The sequence below is a fragment of the Aphelocoma coerulescens genome, chromosome 12, assembly GCF_041296385.1.
Source record: "Aphelocoma coerulescens isolate FSJ_1873_10779 chromosome 12, UR_Acoe_1.0, whole genome shotgun sequence".
Taxonomy (NCBI): domain Eukaryota; kingdom Metazoa; phylum Chordata; class Aves; order Passeriformes; family Corvidae; genus Aphelocoma; species Aphelocoma coerulescens.
The window spans coordinates 10,637,098-10,659,976 of record NC_091026.1 but is presented as its reverse complement, the minus strand read 5'-3'; the positions used below and the strand labels follow the sequence as shown (position 1 = coordinate 10,659,976).

Genomic DNA, 22,879 nt, shown 5'->3' with positions numbered 1-22,879 from the left:
CCCCTGTCTCCCAGGGCAGTAAGAGATGCCTGATGGGAAGTCTCTTCCCAAAAGAAAAGGGAAAGCTGCATCTGGGCACTGGTGCCAGCTCCTGAGCAAGAGCTGGACACATCTGATTTACCTCCCCTGGCAGCAACAACTCAGGGCGGCAGCTGGACTGGCAAGAACTCATGGATTCTGCCACAAACCTGCTACTAGGGACACCCCCCCACATCCATCTCCACAGATGCTCTCAGCCCTCATGCTATACACAGAGTAAAATACCTATAGTGATACTCACACAGAAATCAAAACCCCACATGCCTGAAAGGTGCCTGAGCTGGAACCAAACAAGATTGGTCAGAGAAGTGAAGACTTTTCCACCCACCTGCCTCCTCTGCCCCTCCCAATCAGACAGCTGTATATCCTGGGATGCTGAGGTGTCAAAAGATTCCCAAACTGCCCAAGCATTTTTTTACCCCTCTCTTATCTCAGCCTTATGGAAACAATGCAGTCAAAGGAAACCTGTTCTGAGCGTAGAGACCCAGGTTTGTCACCTGCTGTAAGGAGCCAGGACCACTGATTACCAAGATGCAAGTACCCAAATGAAAATTAATTATGATTTTCATTCACAGCCAATGACAGCATATTATTGCACTGAACAACAGGAAAAATTATTCTCTCCCATTTTGCATCAAAGAGGGTGCAATCGGGCTGCATATAATTGTGCTTAATGAATGAAAACAAACAAAGGGAACAGCTGCGATTTATTAATCCCATTACAAATAATAAAAGAAGTTCCTGAGAGCTGTGAACACACTTGTGATGCTCAGAGAGCAGCCAACAGCAAGACACTCAACAGATGTCAGGCTGCTCTTGGGCAAGAAGAGGACCTGTGCTCCTAAAGAGCAGCTCATTAGTGCCACGGGTTCATCTCACATGGTCCCCTCCATGCTCTCACCCAGGGCTTGGAGGATTTATTTAAGGCTTGTAGGACTTTTAGCCTGGAGGAAGCAAGCATTGGATGATGGCTGAGGGATGATAGCTGGACCACAGCAAATCTAGATCTTCCAGACTGCTCCACTTCCACTCTCATGGTAGCCACAGAACTGTGTACGAAGTGTAAAACCCCAGAACCCCTTCATGGCCAACCCATTACCCAGAGCAACAGGGGCCTCTGGGATGTGCCATCCAAAGTCATCTAAGGAGTGGCACAGAGGTCCCACCAGCATCTTCCCAAGAACCAGGAAAGCCAGGAGCTCCTCCTCCCTCCTGTAAAGCACCAAGTTCCATAGAATATTGGCCACCATGATCCCAGTGCTGACCTTAGACCCAGGGGCCAGGTCTGCTACAAACTGCTCATGGACCCCTTAAATTCACACCTCAAAGAGGCACTGGAAGAAGCCTCCTGGGATTGCTGCATGGTGCAACAGGCACCCCATTTCCTCTCCTGGCTCTGAGTGGGACGATGTTCTGGCACTCTGTCACCTAAATGAGCCACCGTTCAAATACAGTCATCAAACCCCTTTATTGGGACAATAAAACCTGTACTACCATGCTTTGTGTATAGACCCATATTTTACAGTAGTTACATGTTTTATTGCTTTAATAAGATGTAGGCTGCGGATTTGAGCAGAGCTTTGAGAAATTAATTTGTATAAATTACGACAGAGGAGTTCTTAACCATCCTTACTGACATTCACAAAACAAGCACTGGAGAGGCCACCACATCCTCTAACATCTCTGAGGAGTGGAGCCACACACCACCTGTACAGCTCCATAGCATTAGTACCACCATGGTGCAGGATTGGTGGCAGTGGGTAGGGGAGGCACGCTGAGATAATGCCAGGAACTCCGCATCCTCATGGAGCTCATGTGCCAAATGTGTAGAAAAATAGGTGTTTCCCACATTACTCACTGCAGAAAATACGAGGGATGAGCACTGCCTACCCCAGCTCCTGGCTTCATGCCTCCCAAACCTTTCCTTCTCCACCAGGTCCAAGCACAGATATGGAATATGTTACTATTCCACATTTCATGGTGTGTTTTTCTATAGCAAAAAGCAGGGGACTGCAGAAACAAGGACAAAAGGAATCAAGTGGCAGCTCAGGCCTGACTCTGCCTCACCACGTCTTACCTCATCCTTGTACTTGGTGATGTAGGAGTAGATCTCGTGCAGGGCGCTCATGCTGTTGAACTGGCTGAGGTGTAACCGTGACTGCTCTGCCAGGTACGCGCTCATGTCCTGGTCACTGATCGCTGGCATTTTAGCTATATCTGCATAATATCTGCCAGGGAGGAACAGAAGAGTGGGTCAGAAACAGGGACAGGCAGGAGGGGATGGGTCCCCACCATGATGTTCACAGAGAACAGCCACTGGAAAGGCAAGTGAAGAGCATCTTGCCTCCAAGCAGTGACATGTAGTCACCCATTATAATGCTGCTCATTAAGAGGTCTCTGAGCACTCCACAGAGCAGTCAGCACCATTAGGAACATGGTCCTGATGGAACAGCACCCAGCAATTCTGCTCACCATGCTGGGAAGCCAAGAGATGCTGCTCTGAGGGATTTTCCACCCTCTCCTAAACAACACATTTTTCATCCTTCCCATCCCATTGGCATGTTTTGCCACCAAACCACATGCACCAGGACCCTCCACACTTGCAGCAACACACAAGGTTTTGCTACTGCTCTCCTAAGGTCACCATGTCCCTAAAGCCAACAATGCCCCTTTGCATTCAATTAAATACTTGGGATGTGAACGGGAGACCAGGTGACATCCTTGCCTCTGCAGCGATACACGTGCTGTGGTAGTGGAAAAACAGAATATCCAACAGGATGTTCATCAAAACCCTGAGAAGACAAAGCTGCAGCATCCCATTACAGCAGGAGAGTTACACCAAGCAGATGCACCAGTGGACTGGCTGCTGAGGACTTTTTGGAAACCAGGGTTGTGTCCACAGGCCTCGTTTAAAAAGAAACCCTGCCCACAGCAAATGAGCTCTGGCTGCTCCCAGAGACCAGTATTACCAGCATTACCACCTGGAAATACAGAGTGCCAGCCTCTCCCAGGTTTGCTGTGCTCCTCATGACTCCTCACTCAGTGAAGTTTCTGGTACAGTGATTAGCATCATTAGTGTCATCAGCTGAACACTGAGATGGAACACTGCTGAAGCACTTGGATAGGAGCAGATGGCAGCAAGACCACTTGAGGAGATGAATATGAGGATCCACTCCATCCCACAGCACTGAACTCAGCTAGTGATAAACTACTTGGGCAGTTTTTACAAAGAGACTCATTCACACCCAGAAAATGATGCCAGAAAATTCCTGGATGCTGCTGGGAGAGCAGTGGTCTGAGGTGAGGACCTCTGACTAAACCAGGCATCTCCTACACCCCTAGAAAGATCACCTCAAAATGACGTCTCCTAAAGCAGCAGTTTCACATTCCAGGTGTTATCATGACACATAGGATGGGAAGAAATCATCGTTTTTCAATACAAGGTGTGCACGGCTCATGTGGACTAAGATTCCAGTCACACCGACCATTTCCAGAGGACACATAACGTGACCCCAGCAGCAGTCCTTTCCCCAGGTTCCCCACTTCCTAAGCCCTTCCCTGTGCTATTCCTGCCTCAGATTGGCAGGATGCCCTTTTTTCAGCTGGTGCCTGAGCCACAGCAGCAGGCAGACCTGCTGTTGGGACTGGCAGTCCCACTCAGCCACCCCCACACCACTCCCATCCCTCCTCTGCAAAGCTTTGTGACTGTTACTGTGCCAAAAGCCAGAAATGCTGATTATGCCATAAATCCCTGCAGTAGAGGAACAGTGGTAGACATAGTCACCCCCTGCACAGGACATCTCTGCCCCCTGCTCATCTGCCTCTGGGACCATTCCGGAGGTAAACGATGGCAGGAACATCTGTCACCACTGAGATCTCCCACCTCCTCCCCAGGGACACAGAATGTCTAGACCAATGTTTAACTCTGAAATGGTTTTATACCTTTTTTCTTCCAGGCACATACACAGAGCTGAATATTTTTGTCATAGAGATGGCAAGGTCAAAGAAATTCACCTTATGAAGCTTGTGATGCTCCTATGGGACCCCACTCCAAAGCCCCATCCAGCCCCACGCAAAGAACTTCCTCCTATTACAATGCAGCTCATCTCTCATCTCAGGCATCATATTTCAGGGGCATCTTTCCTTCTGATCCAAGCCCTACCCTCCTCAAGGGAAGAAGCTTGTCTTTGTACTTGCCTGCAAAACACCAGGCATGCCAATGGTGCAACAAAAATATCTGTGCACAAGCGAGTACCCAAGGTGATTTAGGCTACAAAGTTCCACCCTTACAAACTAGAGAATATTACATTTACTGTTGTCTGGGCATCCTTCATTTAGTTCATTCTGTATTTGCTCAAGATGCTGAAAAAGGGCCCTCAGTTAAGACCAAGCATCATCTTTAACCCAGCACATCACCACAAAGGAAAAGTTGCATCAGCAACCTGAAATCTGCCATTTTTTAAGTTTTATGAAGTTCCACTTCACAGGACAGTAACATTTTAACAGTAGCTCTATTTGGAGGGCTTTGGAGGACATCTCCTAGGTTTCTCTCCCAAAAGGATAAAGCTAAACAGTATTATGCCTGAGTGCATCAAAATCAGTCTCATTCAAACCCTGAACCTTTAACACTACATTAATTCAGCGGGACAGAGGGATGTCTCTTGTCAGCTAACAGGGAAGGTGGAGGGTGTTGGAAGATGTCAGGGGACCTGCTCCTCAGCACAGAGACAGCAGCCTGAGCACTGCCTCAGAGCATGTACCCTCACAAGGATCCCAGGCGACATGTACTGAAGGATGAGAGATGGGAAATTATAATTTTCAAGCATTTCAGCAAAACCTGGGTGAATTGTTGTGGTACAAAAGAGGCACTTCTCTAGTCCAAGGCTGAGTTCTCACTGCTCTTCAAAAGCAATCAAGGGAGGTGTTAGTAATTCCCTAGTACAGACCAAGTTTTTACAACAGAAAACATCAGACAACCTAATAGTGGAGATTGCTTTTAGCACCCCTTAAGCAAGTCATAAACAGCTCTTCAGAACAGTCATTGCAAACTCATTCCAGGAGACAATAATGAGAAAGCATCATCCTCCAAACAAGAGGATCACCTTCTGCCAGCATTAGTACAGTCCTGCTTCAGTCAGCTGCCAAGAGGAGCCCTCCCAACAACCCAAGTCCCCACATCCATGAGCATCCACTGCAAGTCCCCCAGGTGAAGCAAGGAGCTACGGCCAAGTCTACTCACCTTTCTACCCAGCTCTTGTAGTTGGGGATGTCCTTGGCATACAGTAGTTTGTTGGAGGGAGAGTCCTTTCCTAGCTTGTGCTCAGAAGTTGAGCAGGAGTCCATGAATGTCTGAGCCACCACGGATAGGCAGGCATCAGTAATACTGTTCTTGTGAATGTCGAACACAAACTGGGGGTTCTTAATCACATTCACCCAAAAACGTAGAGGTAGACTGAGGGATGAAGGAAAATAGGAGTCAGCACCTGAACCACACCCTGCAAGGCAGCTGGCACATACATGCACCTCTAGTTGTGGAGAAGGAGCTCCCCATGACACAGAATTGGGTAGGTTGCTTTCCCCAGCATTCCAGGGATGCAAACATCCTGGGTAAATGGCCATTCCCCCCTGCCCACCCCCACAAAGACGCAGTTCTCTGTGAAGAAATTCCTCAGCACTGCCAACATCCCCAAAGGCAAACCAGGGCAGTGCAGATCTCTGGCTTCTCCAAGGATCCACTCACACTGAAGAGACCTTGCTGAGCCCATGGGTCAAACCAGGCACGGTCCCTTTCTCTCACATGAATAATCCCTTCGAAGGCGCTGTGTGGCATTTCACACATCTCCCATGCCAGAGGAGGGAGTTAACTGGACTCCTCAAGGGACTCATTAGCGCATTTAACACCAGAGGAAAATTTAGGCGGCCTCAGGTGCTGGAAATAAAGCTCTCAGCTGTAGAGACAGCAGGTCTCCTGGCGAGCCATCGACTGGTTGTTTGCTGCATACTGACACACGTGCCACCCTCCACGGCTCCACTTCCCAATCCTGCTGCCCCCCTCCTCTCCCAGGAGTGCCTCAGAGCCTCCTCCATCAGAAATCCTCCCTGCTCTGTCATCCCCCAGCACCTACATTCAGTGAATGTTTTTATCTTAAACAAAACACACTTCATTCCCCAGGACTTTCCTAATGAGGGTACTGGGTGCGTGTACATATTTCATTTGTGAAGGGAATGGCCTGGAGAAATTAGCTCCACACGTCGAATTAGCGCCCAGAGATAAGCACAGGCATTAGTATGCAAGAGCCTGCGTGCCCAGCCCCTGAAGAGTGGGGCTTTTTTCCTCCCTTGCCTTTCACTCCTTCTTTTAATATAGGAAGCTGAGTTATAAATCAGTTCCAAGCACTTCCGCGCTCTCACATCTCCATTTAAAAATGTTTCTTTTCCTGCCCTGCTAATTGCAAACAGTTACTGAACTACACAAAAGCAATTTGGCTGCCATTTAACAAATGCCAGACACGGGGAACGTACATACCCGTCTCCAGTCACGGCAAGATCAGAGAGGTGGAACCAGTGAGGCAGCAGAAACGAGAAATGCCAAAGGGGGCTAAGGAGCCAACACCTGCTGGAGCCCCGGCCCCAGCACAGCACCCAGGAGGTCTCATGAGCCTCCTGCCCCAGCGTTCAGCCAGCGATTAGCAGAGCAGGGGCTGGCTCTGCGGGCAAGGGCAGCGAGGGTGTGCACACAGATCTGTGCTGGCTTTGGCAGGGCACGGCTGAGTGACAGCAAGGAGCGTGGAAACACCTTCAGGACAGCAGAGATGAGAATTGGGGCTGGCATCCCTGGAGGAGCCCGGAGGATGGAGAGGCCAAGGTGAGATGGGAATGGAGCTGCTGTGGCCCTCAGAGACTGCAGCCGTCAGGGGGAGCGTGCTGCCTGGGATCTGGGGAAGGGCTGAGGGAGCATTGCATTCCTGGGATTTTTTTCTTCGAAGGAAGGCATGCAAGGGATTTACCCACACCCCAAATACAGAGATATGGGCCTCTCTTGTCCTGGATCATTTCCAGGTACATATTTCTGCTCCCTGTGGGAGAGCTCGGAAGCTGTGATATTGTTAGCCCACCCCCCTTGCCCACTGTCCTTCTCCATTACCAGTTACTCTTCCAGGTGTGCCTGACATCATAATCATTGATCTGATGCTTATCAGCTTGTTCATCCAGGAAATCAAACATGTACTTGATGGCGAGGGGCAGTGCACTCCCACGGTGAGCTGTGCTAAAGATGGTCTCAAACAGGTCATCCACAAATTTCTGCAGGGTACCCTGAGGAGAAGAAAGAGAAAAGGGCTGCTCAGCAACACCCTGTGCCAGTAGAGAGGTGAGTCTTTAACTAATGGTCAGCCTCTAAATCAATTTCACTTCTATTCCTACACCTGGAAGAACAGCACAGTACAGTCTGTGTAACCCTACTGGTTCTCAGTGGTTTATACAGGGAAACAGACACTGCAGTGATGAGGTATCTCCTTCACTGTATGATCTGGCATGCTAAAAGTATACAAAGGAAAGCACCATACAAAACAAAAATTGTTGTATGTGCTGAGGGAAGTGGAACATGCTGCAATGCCAAATGCCAGGGGCAATCACCCTTCCCAGATCACCAGTTCTGCAGCTTTATCCCAAATGCTGAAGAGGCACCTATCCCAGGACATCTCTGTTTTGCAGACGAGCAGCTGCTCAAGGATACAGGCAACGGTAAAAACACCAAAAGGTGCAAAAAGCAAATAGGAAAATCCACTCAGGGGATGTTCACTGAGGGTTTCAATACACAAACCCTTCACCTCCAGCTCAGAAAAGATCAGATGAGGACCTCTTCCTGTGCTAGAGCAGGAGGCTAACAAAAAAGTAGTGCTTACCACTTTTGGACAACCCAAATCACAACCCTTCCCCACTCAGATTTCAAAAGCCAGGCATCAGCTTTGGGTCTCTGGGCCATACCTTGGTGGCCAACAGACGGGTCAGGTAGATTTCGGAGACCATCTTGCTGCCCCGGTCGCCCTCCCGCTGGTCCATGTGGTCGTGGTTTTTCACCAGGTGCCAGAGCTTGGTGCCACTCTCCAGGTCGGGGGTGATCATGGGGGTCCGTGAGCGCAGGCTGTCGGGGCTGCTGGCTGTCCTCAGCATGCTCTCTGCAAGCACAGGGGGATGCTCCTACCCTGCCTCACCACCAGTCCCATCACTGCCCTCCCCTCCAGAGGAGCTTTGGGATTCAGCCCCTGCAGCCACCACAGACTGGGAGCTCTGCTGTGACCATCCTCATAGCCCGCTGGGCCACATGCAAGCCTGGCTGATGTACAGGGGCCAGGACCAGCGTGGATGGAATTCTGCAGAGCCTGTCCTGCTCCCAGCCTGCAAGTGACGGGATCACAGATGCTTCCTGTGCATCAGTCTGAGCTGATCACACTATTCCCTCCCAAACCAAGGCTGAAGTATACATGCCAGCACATTCGTGGGAGTCTTCAACTCTGCTCTTTTAAGTGCTAAGTACCTCTGTGCTTCTTTTAATTAGATTTCAGGGGAATAAAAGGGAAAAGATCCCTTAACAGCAGCCATCTAACATTTGTGTTTTTCCCCTGAGTCCAACACACTGCAATGAAAGACGGCTGTGAGGGCACCTGTTCCCTCTCCAACACCAGAATAAATTGCATCGTGCAGGAGAGCTGGGAGTTTGGAGGACTTTGTTCACATGAGTTACAGTTATAGTCACTTGCCCTGTGCCTTGGTCCACATACCCAGCCCAGTGTCACCTCCCCTGCCAGCCCAGAGGAGGATGCCACTGAGCACTCACCGTATCTGCTGAGGGACTTGGTGAAGGTGGAGGAGTTGGAGATGTTGTATGCTGAGTTCTGCTTGGGCACCAGGGCGACCGAGGAGCCATCCGTCACCTGTGGGCAGAGATGGACTGAGAGGCTGCCACACCAGAGAGGCACAGGGGGAACAGCCCCGGCAGAAACCAGCCCCAGAGGGATGCAGCTACACTGCCACCACCCCAGGGACATCATCTCCAGCAAAGGAGCCTGACATAGCTCTGTGACAGCTGGGGGAAGGGGCAGAACAGGAACACACCAGAAAGCTCAGCATGAAAATGGCAGAGTAAGGTCAGAGTGCAGAACAGCCTCTATGAACTCTGGAAACGTCCCATTTAAAAGGACCATAAACATGAGGTGCAGGAAGGAAAGTGACTGCAGACCTCCTGGCCATGGCCCTGGAGAGCTGAGCCCAGGCCCTGACCAAGCTGAGGAGGGAGAAAAGATGCTCAAGCTCAAAGCAGCTGGTGACTGCTCAGTGTTCTCCATCATGGAGAGCCTTACCTGGTAGTGGGCCAGGGTGTTCAGCCTCTTCCAGTCATTGTCAATCTTTGTGGTGACATCTTCATCCTGCAGTATGATCCGGGCCATCCTGCCCTGCCGCCACTCTGTCCCCGTGAGGGAGAAGGGCTCATGGTTAGCAGATAATAGGAGCACAAAGCTAAGGCAAGGGCAGGAGCATGGTACCCAGGCATCAACTAAAGAGCCCTCCTACCCCTCTCTGAGCCCCAAGGCTGATGGCTATCAGTGTGTTGGGCAAATCCAAGTACTCAAGGAAAGCCAGCATTAGTGTGACCCCAGTGACTGTTACCTTTGCTCCTCTCCATTCCCCTGTCCCCCCTTTAAGAACAGACTATTAACACTCATGCCAGGGCTCCCCACACACAGTCAGTGCCAGTCAGCATAGCAAAAGAGGACTGAACAAGCACAAATGTGCTCCTGTACGATATGTTGACTTTCTTGCCCTGCCCAGATTTATTGGCACTTCTGCTCTTAGTCACATCCCTGTTCCCCACAGGGAAGTGCTTGGCCTCTCTCTTACCCAGGTCCATGTCTCCGGCTTTGGGTCGCTGGGAATAGGGCACACCCTTGTAGACAGCATCCAGCAGCTTCTCCTTCACCTGTGTGATGGTGTCGCAGTTCAGCACCTTGACAGGGATCTCTGGGGCATTCTCATTCTCAGGGTTCACGCAGTTCAGGGTCTGCACAGGGTCAGAAAGGCTCGAGTGAGAGGCTGTGACACACTGGCTGCAAAGGCAGGTCCAAGGACACAAGGCTACAGCTGTCTACAGGCTGTGTCTTCCCACCTCCTGGGCTACTGTAGAGTTGTAGCCACATGGCACATTCCTGCTCTCCTTCCCTCTTTCCCCACCTCTCCCTGCCACTCTCAAATCTCCAATTCCCAGAAAGGGAGCACAGTGTCAGTGAAGAAATCCTGGGCCAGCAAACCATGCCCAATGCACCAAAGCCTGTTGAGAACAAGCAATGCCCAGGCACACTCCACTCCTCTCCCAACCATCCCAGTGGAGACTGAGCTGCAGGTGAAGAACCAGCTGCAGGCTCAGCCAGGGGAAGAGTCTGGCTTATCATTTAGCTGGACAGAGGAGAGGGCTCAGAAGGAAGAAGAGAAGTATCTCTCCATCTCCTGCAGTAACCTCAAAGCTCTAACTTCAATCCACACCCAACATGAGCTATGGGCTGCTCCATGTAGCACAAGCTCAACAGCATCTCTCACTCAAACCTGCCAGTGCCAGGGGGTTTGCTTGGAGAGATATGGAGAAGGATTCAGTTCACGTTTGGCTTCCTTGGGCCCATGGCAAGAGCAAACCTTGCCAAGGAGAGGCCCTGTTTCTGACCCTGTCTGAGACAGGCCCCACTCAGACAGACCAAGAGGCACCCAGGAATTCTGGAGAGAACAACAGACAAAACTCTCTCTAAAAGTACTTTGTGTGCCTCCAAGATCTTGTTAAAGAGCTGGACCTGGCAGTCCTGGCAAGCACCAGCACCACTGAGCCTTCTGCTTGCACTAACCAGCATTTTGTAGTCAATCTGCTGCCGGATGAGCTTGTCCTCACTGAGGGAGTAGCGAGCCTCTCCTGTGATGGCATCAATGGGTCCCTTCTCCATCTGCTGCTTGATGGCACAGTAGAGCATGAAGAGTGGTTCCCCGGCACATTCCTGTGGGACAGGAGGATGGAGGAGAGGAGAGCGAAGAGTTAGAAGGTGACAGGCACCAGCTTTGCCTTTCAAGAACCACCACTGTGTCAGAAGTCTCCTGCAGCCCTGCAGCATCAATCCCCACACACGGCATTATAAAGAGTCTCCATTCCTTGCTCAAGACTGCAAGGAAGGGGGTTCATGGTAAAATTCATCCTGTGAAGGAACTTATTCTCTCCTTCCAAGCCCATTGGAAGTTGATTGTCTATCAACCTCTTGGCTCAGATTCTCAGAGCTTCCAGATACTTCTGGGCGAATTCTGCTCATTCTGCAAGCCAAAGATGAGCTAAAAAGGGTAAATTCAGGTCTACTGAAGAGCAGATTGAGTCTGGGGACCTTGAGTATGGGATGCAACCTGTCTTTTGAGCTGCTCCAGACAAGAGAAGCGCCTGAGGACTAGAAAGGGCATTCTGCAGTAGGACAGCCTGGGGGCTCCTGCCCAGGTAGCACGTTGCAGTTCTGACGTCTTCTACGAGCCCAGTCTCACATGAGAGAAGGTCAAAAGAGGTTTCTCCAAATGACAGCTGGGCACAGCCAGACAGATCCATTGGGAAGGAAAAGCAAGGGAGCAACCCACAGACAACACTGCCCTGAGTCTCTAAGTGATGGAGAGGACCAGGCAATGAGGTTTCCTGCAGCTAAATCATTTGCCACCTACGCATCTCCACTGCCAAAGCCTTGTAGTCAGAGCCAGCTTTAGCCACCAGACAGAGCCACATCAGCATCTATCTCATACATGTGAGAAAGGGAAAGGGAACTGGACCAGACACTTCTCCCTAAAATATGCTGGATGCTGGATTCGGGAACAGTAAAGGACCTGCCAAGGTTGGAAGCACCAGCCAGCCTGGAGCCAGGATTTGGCATAGCGGGGCTCAGGGTGGACACCTGTCCATCACCCAGGGCCCAAACATCTTCCCTGAGTTGCATCCAAATGAGCCCTTCCAGATACAGCCATTAGCCCTAAGGGAGAAAAAGGAGTACAACGGGAACAGAGAGGATGGGAAGAAGTCCCAGCAGATTTTACCCCACTAGCCCTCATCCCTCCCTCCCGGCCGCCTCACAAATAAATTGTACTTTGGTGCAAAGTGCGGCTGCTCTCCCTGTCACCATATGCTGTTAGCATCTCGTTAGCATCTGCGGTAATTAAAGAGACAGCTGCTAACGAGCAGGAACAGACATACATCATCCCCAGACCTTCCGACAACACGCCTGTCTTTGAAATTATGTTTCATTTGCAAACTTGGCTTCATTAAGTCAGCTTGGAAAAGTGAGAGACCCAAGTGGGTGCGAGGCTGCACATCACCGGCTGCCCAGCAAGGCGAGGCTGGCTGCAGAGTGGTGAGAGCCCAGGGGTCCCAGGGCACCCCAAGCCTACCTCTCTGGTTCTGGTGGAAGGACTCGACTTGCCTTTTTTGGTTGCCTGCAAAAACTCCTTGTGAAACATCCAAGTCTGTGGAAGTGGTATGGATGAAGGATAGCTTGGAGTGGGACTCTTGCTTCCATCTGCCATGGTTGCTGCAGTCTCAGCCCACAGCTTTCACCTCTCCAGTTAAGGCATGGCTGCTGCCCCATATCTGCAGCTCTGCACCACCTCTGGGGATCCACACCAAGAGAGGTGGGCTCAGTCTTTCCCACACTGGCTTCTCCATCTGTTGCTAATGTGGATCCTACCCTTACAATGCAACACCTCACTCCCAGCCTCACTGTCCCACCGGCTCTTGAAGACCAGGGCCAAGATGCGGCTGTGGGTCACAGCTCAGACACTGCAGATGAGGATGGTTTAGGGATCATCTTTGACATAGACCAACAAAATGAACAGGGACCAAAGAAACCAGTGCTGGGCAGTTGACCTGAGAGGAACTCCATCAGGTGATATACAGGAGGAGACCACTGAGATGTGGCCAGATGGCCCCTCAGGTTGATGAAGGGCAGCCTGCCCCCCAAAGGTGACTGTGCCCATGCTGCCAGCCCTTATGCAGTTTGGTCTCTGCTGGGAACCTGGCTGAGGGGAGCTTTGGGAGCTCTCCATGGCAGCCGAGCTGGAGGAGGGCAGCTGCAGACACCCTGTGCATGCCCATGTTGATATGTTGGGAGCAGGCTGAGACAAGCCAGGTAATTCCCAAACTGGAAGATCTAGCTCATCAGGAACCTAATATTGTGCATTTTTCAGCACTTGTCTCAATTTATCCATCTCCCTTTCCCTGAGGTATCTCATTAAGAGTCTGATAAATGCTGCTACAGGGCCCTCCTGAAAGCACCAGCCCTCGCTGGCTCCCCAAGCTGCTGGCCCTGGGCATGAGGGGCTGTCCTGTCCCTTGTGCCCATCCCTCACCCCAGTGTATCTTGCCCTGCTCGGGGCAGGTTTGCTGAGAGCCAATCTGGCAGCTGGGCACGTGGCTGTCTGCCTCATTTACATGCACAATTACCGCACTTTGGGGCTCTTTCCCTGCTGGCAAACTCTGCTGTGATACTCTCCATCTACTCCATGGCCTTCTCCTGCTTTTGCTGCCACCTGCGATCCTCACCGCCCAGAGACAGGTGAGAACAGTCTCATGGGTCTCCTCTGGTGGGACTAACCCAGAAGAGGGCATGAGCACATCCTCAAGTCTCTTCCAGTTTAACTCAAGTGACTCAAGCAGTGGAGTTTCAACCACTTCCTAAGGAGATGAATCCCAGCGTAACAAATTTCACAGCCAGCAAGTTCATCCAGGCCCTCTGTGTATATTTCTCTTGTAATGGTGCACCTAGATCAGACCTTTCTCCTGCTACTACCACCCAGAGACTGGAGGTGTTTTCCCATGCCTAAGTCATGGTGTAGCCAAGGACTTTTTTATAAAGAGGCATTGCCCTGGTCCCACCATCCCCACATCTCTCACTTGCTACTCCTTACCCTCAGACCTGCCCCACACCTGGTCATGTGCCCAGAAGCCTGTCTGAAGGGCGACAAGGACAGATGCAGGACAATGTTGGTGCATGAGCTGATCCAAAGTAGCTTCTGAACATGGCCCAGTCCAACCAGGGACAGATAAAGGATGTCAGGTCACACACACAAATGCAATGTCCCCAAACGCTGCTGCGGGTGTTTGTAGGCTATGCACTGCAGTTTGTTCGGCCAAAGCATAACCCTGTTCACTTCAGGGAGCCTTGAGGGGAGCTACTGCTGCCTGTACCACCAAGTTCACAGAGCCCAAAGAGCCTTCTGCCAGTGTTCTACCCGATCCCACCGGGTGGTGCTGATGCAAGAGCCCTGTTGGGCAAAGCCCTGGCACAAAGGGGTGGTGGGAGGTTTGACATCTCCCCGTGACCAGCACAGCTCTTCTCCTCTCCCACCCCTGGCAAGCTAGATAGATTTTTATAGATACAGGGTATTCCTCGACAGAGGCAAAAAGCCAAGTGCATGTAAGTGATATTATAAATCACCTCTCGTTGACGATCACTTGAATTCTGCTCAGACTCCTGCTCACTCACATCTCTTGGCTGGAAATGGTTCAAATCCTCTTTATCTTAATGAGGGATGAAATCCCACAAAAAACGACTGTGTGCCACCCAGTCTCACTGCACCAACACCAGGCAGGATCCCAAGAAACAGCCCTGCTGCCTGACAAACCAGCGGCAGGATCGCGGGCGCCGTTCATCCATCAGAGTCCTCCCAAAGTTGCAGCAGGACTGAGCCAGGGGTCCATGCACTGGAGCTGCTGCTGTGTAATCTGCACGGAAACTGGTGCAGCTCTAGCAAGTGGAAGCACTGGTGCTGATGGCATAAATGTTCTCCATATGGGTAGATGCACCAGTGGTAAAAACAGAGCTTACACTGGGGCATCCTCTTCTGTAACCCCGATGAAATTGGGAAACAGGTGAATTCAAGCTAAAAGGCTCTGCAGCCTCATGCAGGTGCAGTGGAGAGCTCTGTCCCTGGCTGTCAACAAGCCCCTCAAGGCATCCATCCCCACCGGGGCACCTTTGGCAGGGGAAGCAGCAGCAGAAGTGGAGATGCCTGCAGGAAACCATTCCCCTGCCACAGAACCTCAGTGTTGGAGAGATGAAGGAAAAGCAGTGGTGTTACATGAAGAGTGCAACTCATTAAACTACAACTCAAAGAGGCAGAAACAGCCTCCCATCACAGCCATGCCTATAGAAGGGTCAGCTCTAAGGACTTTTTCCTCCTGAGTTACACAAGCAAAGGCAAGAAGAGAGGAATGGGGACCACTCCAAGAGTCAGCTGAGTTGCTTCAGATTTATCTTTCCTCAGGGCACCATTGTTAAAATCTCAAACCCGCTATGCATTAAGCAATCCTGATCTGGATTTCATTTCCCAATCTCAGCTATTTCCCAAAAAGGAGACCAGAATCGCATCTCAGAAAACCAGGATGGGAACGGAGGTCTGGGAAGCAATCTCTGCTCTGGGAGGGAGCAGCAATGCTCAGGAGTATGTCAGCGTGGGCTTTGGGTAGCTGGCTGGCCCAGAAAGGCAGGAACCACCTCCCTGTCCACACGGGGTTGCTATCCCTTCCCCAACTCACCTTCAGAAACTTGTACAGCAGAAACGTGAACCAATTTGTCAGCATCTTCTCTGCCACTGATTCCGTTCTGTAGGGAAGGTAGAGAGCAAAGCCATCAGCAGAGAATATTAAGGGTCTCTAATCTCACCTGTTGCCACCCCACCCTTAGACTGTAGCTAAATTATTTTGGGCTTTAAAAGGCTTCATCTGGAAAGGCAGGAGGCTCAAAGCCAGGGGCACAAGCGGACAGCACAAGCTCTAGTGGAAAGCCTTCCCATCAGCAGCTCCCCAGGAGAGAAAAGCAAATTGGTCTCCAGTGTATTTGGAGAACTGCAACAAGTCAAGCTCAACCTTGCCCCACCAGGAGTCTCACCCAGGGGATGAGCAGCTTTCTGCTTCTCCCTGGTACCTCCTACTTCAATGAACTTTGTTTCTTCTCTGATGTCCCATTGGAACCAAGCAGGTCCCTCCACAGGAGGATTGTATGAGGCACCTAAGCCAGGTACACTGTCCCCAAACCTACCTCAAGCTCCGCAGTTAAAGTATAACCTGAAGGAAGAGCTGAGGTTGCAAGGAAAAGACAGATCTAACTGGAAGCCCCTTTCCCCACCTAGGAGCTTCTGGTCCTGCAGAGCACTCAATACTGCCATTGCCCTGATGCAGGCCACCACTACTGGTGACATGGGACTTCCCTGCAACCCCTGAAGCAGCCCTTGATCTCTAAAGCCTCAAAGCCCAGGGCCCATAGTAGAGCAAGAGGACATTGACCACCATCAGTCCACTGGTACATGGCCTTGGTTAAAGCCACGACCAGATTTGGGTCTGGAAACTTTGACCCAAATACGTTTTTGATCAAACTTATCCCCATTACTAATTCATCTGAAAACAAGATGATTAAAGAAGGAGGGAGTAAGAGCAGTGGTTGGAAGCTTAACCTGTTTTCCACGTACTTTTGGAACACAGACACTGTGCCAGGCTTGGAATTTAACCCTTCCATGCCTGCATGGTGGAAGTTTAGGGTTTCTGTGTGTCTCCTCAGAGTGGGGTGGTGATGTAGGAGTTTGCAAGTGTACAGTGCTGCACTCGCACCAAAAGGAATTTAAAAATGGAGCCGTGCCTCTCAGCTTTTGGATATGCAGTCGAAGGAAGCAGTCAAAGCTGCATTGAGAAAACCTACACACTGCCCCTAGTTTCCTAAAGCACAGTTCAAGCCCATTGTGCTCCAAATCAGCATAGCAGGGAAGGTCCAGGGGAGCTGCCTGTGTCTGCTGGGGACCATGCACAAGAGGGAGAGCAGGATCCCTCAGGATGGGTGTGAAACATGGTGAGTCTGAATGGAGTGAGGGAACCTCAGGGTGCTGGTACTGCAGCCAGGATGTGCCACACCAGCAGAGAGAGGGACATGGAGGCGTGGAGGGAGCTGAGGGTGACACCAGACCCTGGTGAACTGAGCAGCCCTACAAGGGCAGCTTAACATGCCTTTCTCTACACCACACCTTATCTCTCTGCCCTAAGATTAAAACTCCTCTTCATATGTCTATTATTTTTAACATGGCCTTCACTCCTTCTAAAGTAAAAATGCCAGCCAGTCCCTTGACCCTCTCCAGTTAGGCTTCTTCAGCTTATCCACCCATTAATTATCAGATCAGCCACTTGCAAGTGCAGACGGTCCTGAAAGCACATGCAATACTAATAACCTCAGGGATGTGGCTGCATTCCTCTTGCATCAGGGAAACAAATACAAATGGCTCACTCAAGAAACAAAATCCAGAAGGAACCAAAATGTTAGAGCCATCAGGAGGAGTCCCACTGCCCAATTCCATGCACTGCCCAACGGCAATGCCATGCCCTACAGATGGGCCAGGAGCAGTTCCCAAAGAACAGATGGCTGGGGCAGGAAATCTACTTTCCCAGACTTTATTCAAGCTGACTCAGTGTCATATGGCCCCTTCCAAGGTTTTCTCTTGTGCTAATGGGGCTTAGCCCTTTTTGCCCTCCCTGGAATAGCACAACCCTCCTTAAAGCATTTGAGGACAGCATTACCTGAGCCTTCAGGGAAGGGAAGGCTTCATGCCCCCACCAGGAAAGAAAAATCCACCATGGGGAACAAAAAAGGGAGAATGAAAGGGACATGGAGAGAAAGCCAAGGGAGGAGTGGACTGCAGCTATTCAGCAGACATCCTCCCTGGCCCTAGAAAGGACCTGACAAGCCCATAACGCTTATCTGAAGTGCCACCACTCAGGCTCTGGCGGATGTTTGTCTTTATCCATGGAGGATAGAGCCAGATGCCACAGCAATGGGGGGATTATCCAACAACCAAATAAATAAATAACAGCTCTCCCCAGTTAGATCAATGCTAATCCAGTTGCCCTGGGCAGTCAGCACACTCTCACACCCAACAGCAGGGCTAATCAAACAGATAGAGAAGTACAGCCCTCTACACCACTCGTGGCTTCAAGAACAGTGTCTCTTTGTTAAATATCACTCAGGGAGGCACAAGCAAGGTGCTGGCCAGGGGACCTTATCCCTGTCCTAACTGCAATGGCTCTCAAGCACTGTGGCTGGGGACTGACAGTCTTTGGAGAGGCTGGGCACTGCCCCTGTGCTGCTGCCATGGCTCAGCCACTGTTGCTGCCGGCCTCCTCATGATGCCTTTTATTTATATTTTATTGATTTACTTCAGGAGCTGGAAATGCATTCTAAATACTTCAGTGAAACCTGGTGTTATGGAGGGACGATAGGGAGGGAAGAGCCTAAGAATCCAGTCAGGGGAGAGGGATGGAGAACAGCAGTTGCCACCTCCAAGATCCATCCCACTCCCGGACAGCCACAGATCTGCACGACACACCCCCTCTGACATGCTGCTAATGAGATGCTTTGAGACATTAAGGGCACCCTTGTAATGGGATAAATGAATCAGAGAGAGTAAGAAAGCAATGTGCCTAACGAGATGGGCAACACAGATGTAACTGGGACCAGCTCACATCTGAGTCTTCTCCAGGTGTTTCCCCAGGGCCACCCACACAAAACCTGGCAGGCTTTGTCCAGTCTGGCCATGCCATGAACATCAGTTGATGTTTGAAAGATGCTCTGGGTTTTTGACCCTTTCTGTTGACATGCCAGCCCTGTGCCTCTCAGCCATCCCTGCATCTCTGCCAAAGCCTGGTGGCACCAGGCTGCTGGAAGTGGAGATGGGGAGGCACCGCATGGTGTGCAAAGGGAGATGATGGCACGGAGGGCCTCGAGCTGAACCAGTGGAGCTTATTAATAGTTTTTGTTCAGGACTTGGTGTATCTTTCAATATTCATCAGCCCGTGATGAAGGAGAGCTCGGAGCTATCGTTAAATATTGATGGGGCAGGCAGACTCACGTCAGGGCTTGGCAGGCTGCCTCCTGCTTGCACTTCCCCCAGCCCCGGCGAGACTCCCGGCTTGCAGAGATCTGAGTGACTTTCCCAGGAAAACCCTCATGTGCCCGGCAAGGCAGGTAAGCCCCAAGGAGGGAGTGGGGAAAGGAGGACTCCTGCCTGCTGCCAGCCCACGGAGGCACCCACACAGTCACCAGGCAAGGCAAGAGCTACCCCACATGCCAAGAGATGGGGAGGACCACCTGGTCACCTTCCCTTCTCCAGGTGACCTACAGCAACACGCCAGAGTGCCTGACACCAGCATGTACCCTCCCTGCACCAGCCTGCACAGCTGGCGAGCACCTTGTTCTCTCCTTCCCAGGCAACATGAGCCCACACAGGCCAAACTGGAGTGAGAGCATCCCACGGGTGCCTCCTGAGTTGGCTGGGGCCAGGTGGTCCCACATCCCTCTCATGCTTGCAGACAGACAAGCAAGGAAATGCTTGACCAAAGACAGTTCTCTCACTGCCACAGCCAACACCAAAGCCATCTCTGACGGCATCCCCAAAGGACATCAGCTCATGTCACTGCACTCAGAAGTGCCTGGGCACTGTCCCCCAGCTCCAGCCCCTCAGGGGAACACTCACCTCCGCAAGAGCAGCTTGGGGTGGTTCTTGCTCTCCAAGTTCTTCTCAATCAGGTCGGAGAGGAGCTGTTTCAGCACCCCCGTGGCATACTCCATCTCGCCCTGCAGTGCTGTCATGATGAGCGAGGCAACGTTGCCACGGTCCCGCATGGAGAAGCTCCGCTGGGCCTCCAGAGTGCGGATGAAGGTCAGCAAGAAGTGCTTCTTGTTCAGGAGCTGACCAAAGAGGGTCAAGGACTTCTCCACATTGGCCTGGACCTGCAAGGATAGAGCAAAGCTGAGAGACAGGCATGATGGGGAGGCTGATGAGAAGGTGGCTGGACTGAACCATCCTGAATTCACCCTCAATCCCACAAGAAGAAATGATGAAAAAGAGTCAAAAAGCAGCTGGACTTGGTCTCTCCCTACTACCAAGCTTCCCCTTTGGTAATCAGTCTCAGTTCCCCCAGAAGTGTTATCTAGTTTGTAAAATCCCAGCATCAGGTTAACACACTCTCAGGGCATCAATGTATATATATGTCTATATAGACACACCCTTCCATACAAAGACTCTCTCTCACTTGTGTGCAGACACATAAACACATTTCCCTCCCATAAACAAACACTCCTTCTCTCCCAAGCACATGCACAAATTATAATTTTCAATTTCAGCTAACAAGCAGCTCAATTCCCACCCAAGTCACTGCAACATGTGCTTTGGGTATTACACAGAAAGCAAATAAAGCCACAACCCTGAGCTCCACAAGCAGCAAACCCACCTGGTTTGGGAGGATGGATTTCAGATAGGGAAATAATAGCAGAAATCTGGCTCTGTCCCACTGCAGACACACCCTGAAACAGTTCCTTTACTCATGAGACATTTGAAGGTGTATTTCTAGCCATACTTGGCCACGTAGGACCCAGCAGGGATTGGGCTGGGATACTTTCACACCTGCATTGCTATCAGCAGCCCAGCTCTGGCCAGCCCTGACCACATTCGTTACCAGAAATGAATATTTTTACAATACTCTGTTTTCCCATTAGACAAGATAGTTTCCTCTGAATAAAAGCCTTCCTGTGGTAAAATATCCATTTTTCTTTAATTCCGCCCCTTGTCTTCCTGACTGGGGGAATGAGCATAAAATTTTGCTTCATGTCGGTATTTGGAGATAAAACAACACTTTTCATTTCAAAACACCAACTCAAAATGAAGAACAGAGTTTTGACACATCAAATCATTTCACTTCAATCAAAACTTTGGATTGGTGCTCTTCAGTTCAGTGAAGTTCCTCACCGTTGTTACTTCCCTCTCTAAAATACTTTTTCCTGCTGGACAAAAAACCTGTTTCCCACCAAGTCCTTGTCAATTCTAAGCCCCTATGTTCAACTTGCTGATCATTAGCAGAAATAAATAAATTAACAATATTGAATGAAATATTTAATCAGGCTTAAATTCTCACAAAGAAACCAGCCTGTCCCTAAACCCTGCAGAGGAAGGGAGCTGGTATCAGTGCTCACTGTGGATTAGCGTGTGCGTGAGCAAGCGCCGCTTCCTTCCGTCACTTGCAACAGCTAATGTTACACTCTGAGTAAAGAGACAAATAAAAGCAAACCTGATTAAATTAGATGAAGCTTACACAACTGTAGTTGCTTTATTTAATCTCTTTTGGGGATTTTTTTTCCCCCTTCGCAAATTTAACCCCTTGCTTCCCAGGCCAGGCAGAGCTGGTGTGCTCTCTCAAGCAGGATGTTTTGAGTTAGGAGCTGGAAGTGGACAAAGTCCACCCAGCCTGCCACAGCAAATGCAAAATTCCTCCTCTGATACCCTTTTTGATACCCTTTCCACTTTCCCTCTTTAGGGAAAATCTTTAAGAGCAAGAGCAGAGGTGAGAGGAGAGCCAGGCATCTGCACAGACAGGAAGGACTGTGCCCCAGGGAAACCTACACGCCTGCTTTGGTTCTGAGCATCCGGAAACCTGAGCTGCAAGGGGAAATCCATGGAAACAGGGTCCCCACCACCCTCCAGAGCTGGGATTAGGGACTGGGGAAACAGAGCAGGCACAAGGCCAGGACCCATGCTGTAGCCATGCTGGTGTACAACACCAGCACGTGCACTTGCAGTTGGTAAGAGCTTGTTGTGTTGTAATTAGTGACCGTGCATCTTGCACCAGGGCCAATTACTTCTCCTAAATACATTGTGAAGCCCACGTCGACATTAATTACTGTGCTGGGTCAGCAGTGAGGGGAAGCGAAGGTCACCCCCCTCCTTCCTCTAACCAAGAGTGGCCTCAGCAGCCCAGCACACGAGAAGCAATTGCTGTGCAATTGCATGCACTAAATTATACAGAGGTGCGGAGGCCAGGAGAGGAGAAGGAGCTGGTTTGGGGAGCAGAGGAAGGATGCCAAGAATGGGTTCTGCACGAGGAAATGGAGCCAAGCAAGCAGGCGATGTCAGACAACCCTGCTAAAAACGAGCGACCGGTCAGGCATCAAACAAACCCAATTGAATAAAGCAAGTGCTGTAGAAAATGACAGCAGCAATGATATTAATATAAATATTGATATTAATGTCAGAGAGCGCAGTAACCATTTGGCAGCCGGTCCACATCCACGCCGGCTGCCACGCGGAAAGATGCACCGCACCGGGCCAGCATCCAACCAAAGCGTATCTCTCCAGCCCTGGGGCACAGGGACTCGTGCAGGGGACTGTGCAGAGGCACATCCCCAATGTGAAACACTACAGAGACAGACAGACAGACAGACCCACACCTCCATCTCCTTCAGCACGGGGTGGTCTTCTATCCCTGGGAAGAGAACGCGCATGGCGTAGGTGCGGTAATCCAGAAAGGGGATGCCAGCCCCATCCAGGTCGTTGGTCAGCTCGTTGATGTCTGTCTGCAGCTCAGCAAAGGCTGGGGTGAGAAAAGCAGAATTAAACAACACATCCTGGAGTCTCAGCACACAGCACTGGCACTCAGCCCCTCACCACACCCCCAGCACCCCACGGGTGGACCCCCCCAAGGTGTGAATATTCTCAGCATTCCTCTTCCTGGCAGGCTGTGATTGCTGTCCCCATCTCACAGATGGAGAAATTGAGCTGCAGAGTGTGGGGATGACATTCCCAGAATAAATCAAGTGGCAGATTTGGGAACAGAACTGCTAGGTCCCAGGGGTCTCAAATCCCCCCCTGCCCAGCACTTGCAGACTCCCAGGGATGGTGGGGGAAGGGGGGAACAGCAAGGCTTGAACAAAAACAGAGCTTCTTGGGGAAAACATTAGCCTAAATCACAAGATTG

The 22,879-nt window shown here is 50.8% G+C and overlaps 1 protein-coding gene across 3 annotated transcripts in view; it reads right to left on the bottom strand.

Annotated features, from left to right (window-relative positions):
- The window catches only part of PLXNA1 (plexin A1), a 112,531-nt gene that overhangs the window by 1,780 nt on the left and 87,872 nt on the right, over positions 1-22,879 (bottom strand). For 2 of the 3 annotated variants that reach the window (XM_069028448.1, XM_069028447.1), the window contains exons 21-31: positions 22,353-22,495; positions 19,606-19,862; positions 15,632-15,698; positions 10,926-11,072; positions 9,937-10,096; positions 9,399-9,502; positions 8,876-8,972; positions 8,026-8,216; positions 7,184-7,353; positions 5,279-5,491; positions 2,117-2,267 (exon numbers count right to left, since the gene is read on the bottom strand). In XM_069028448.1, coding sequence (XP_068884549.1) covers positions 2,117-2,267; positions 5,279-5,491; positions 7,184-7,353; positions 8,026-8,216; positions 8,876-8,972; positions 9,399-9,502; positions 9,937-10,096; positions 10,926-11,072; positions 15,632-15,698; positions 19,606-19,862; positions 22,353-22,495 — 1,700 coding nt within the window. The remainder of the gene's footprint in view (positions 1-2,116; positions 2,268-5,278; positions 5,492-7,183; positions 7,354-8,025; positions 8,217-8,875; positions 8,973-9,398; positions 9,503-9,936; positions 10,097-10,925; positions 11,073-15,631; positions 15,699-19,605; positions 19,863-22,352; positions 22,496-22,879) is intronic. The other variant, XM_069028449.1, reaches the window with a different exon arrangement.